The sequence below is a fragment of the Rhea americana genome, unplaced genomic scaffold, assembly GCF_003343005.1.
Source record: "Rhea americana isolate MKP2758 unplaced genomic scaffold, rheAme1 scaffold_187, whole genome shotgun sequence".
NCBI classification, from domain to species: Eukaryota; Metazoa; Chordata; class Aves; order Rheiformes; family Rheidae; genus Rhea; species Rhea americana.
Genome location: NW_028186005.1, coordinates 1,331,190 through 1,332,803, shown reverse-complemented (window position 1 = coordinate 1,332,803; position 1,614 = coordinate 1,331,190). Strand labels below are relative to the sequence as shown.

The window sequence follows — 1,614 nt, the reverse complement described above, 5'->3', positions numbered from 1 at the left end:
AAAAAAAAAAAAAAAAAAAAAAAAAAAAAAAAAAAAAAAAAAAAAAAAAAAAAAAAGCTCTACTGGAGCAGTAAATCACACCCCTCTAACAACAGTTTTAGCTAAATAAAGCTACGCTATTGTTTTCTGAGTCCAAAATATTTCAAATGTAACAGCAACTTTTCCCTGCTTTCACAACAGTTTTATATGTTGAAAATAAACCTCAGAAAAAAAGCTAGATCAAATTATGCACTATTTGCACTATTTCTGCTTGTATTCCAGTTGGAGGAGAAAGGAAAAAGTTTTATTTTCTCATATGTGTACACTGAACAAAACAAAAATATGTATGTTTCATTGGTAAGTCACAGGAAGCTACCCATACTTTAAAATAAACTGCCATAGTTGTTGAACAAAGGATTTGGCAATACTTTACTACAGAGGCACCAACTGATTTACATCTGGGAGTACTGCCAAAAGAACAGCTACCAAAAACTTCAGAAGTTTCACAGCCAGTCTCTAGCCAAAGTATTTTATGATATGACTTAGTGTGTAACACCATGTTGAATTATAACCCCCTACCCCAAATTGCTAAAAAGGGAGGTAAAACAATTCTAAAAGGTTAAAGTTGTTAAAAAGCTGAAGAAGAAACCTGAATTCTTTAAAAATACTTTCCTGTAAAAAATGGGTAGTTAACAGAAAGACATAAAGTACAGCAAGACAGTAATTCTTTAAAACTCGCTGCAAGAAATACTCGAGTCTACTCCAAGCCCAGTAAACTTCTTTAGTTTAATGCACAGCTAGATCTCAGTCATTTTCTTTCACTTTGCGATCAGAATGCTCTAATTTAATAAATGTCACTGCTAAACTAGTTTGGGGAGAGAAGAGACATGAGTCAACAGCGAAAGAAAGTAATGATGTTTCTGTTGACAAACATTTAACAACTGGCAATCAACAGCAGGAAACAGGCCCAAACAAAAGCTTGCCAGATGAAGTTACACTTGAGCAACAGGGCTCCTTTCCAGAGCAGCACAGATCTGAGAAAGTATCTGAGCACGTTTAAGCAAATTAAAAAGCTCCAGTTGTTCAGGAGTGAAGCTGTTAGTCCTAATCTTCGTGGTGACACTTCCCCCTCGAATCAGAACTRGGCAGAACTCCTCCGATCAAATTACCGTGTCCTTTGCCAAACAGTCTGGTTTTGGTCTCTGCAGTCACACATATCTCGATGCTCCCACAAGCCCTTCTGAGGTACATGAGCAACTTTTTCCTCTCATCTTAAGACATGTTTGTACAGAACATGCCAAAGCACACGTCGTCTTTGTCAGACTCCCCATTCGACGAACATTAGTAATGCAAAGTCAGGACCTTTGCAGTCGGGTTATGTCCTGGAAACTTAGTTTAGACCACAAATGAGACTTCGCGGCAGGCCTGTGTGAGGACAACTGTTYCTGCTTCAGCAGCTACCGGTATTCAAACGTCCACCCTCCCAGGGAGCCACGCAAGGCTCAACGGGAAGCGAAAGCCGCCTCCCTCCTCCAGCCACGAGGACTGCGGACAACACGGCTCCCGGCCAGGCCCGCGCCGGCGCCCTCCAGCCGCGCTCCCGCTGCCCCGCCGGGAAGGCGCCCACCCGGCCGG

The 1,614-nt window shown here is 41.6% G+C and overlaps 1 protein-coding gene across 4 annotated transcripts in view; it reads right to left on the bottom strand.

The window, feature by feature from the left end:
• The window catches only part of MOB2 (MOB kinase activator 2), a 115,706-nt gene that overhangs the window by 29,251 nt on the left and 84,841 nt on the right, over positions 1 to 1,614 (bottom strand). The window contains exon 1 of one of the 4 annotated variants that reach the window (XM_085302171.1): positions 1,149 to 1,476. The exons of the other annotated variants lie outside the window; for them this stretch is intronic. Coding sequence (XP_085158297.1) covers positions 1,149 to 1,195 — 47 coding nt within the window. The 5' untranslated portion in view covers positions 1,196 to 1,476. Of the gene's footprint in view, positions 1 to 1,148; positions 1,477 to 1,614 lie in introns of those variants that run through there. 4 annotated transcript variants of the gene reach the window in all.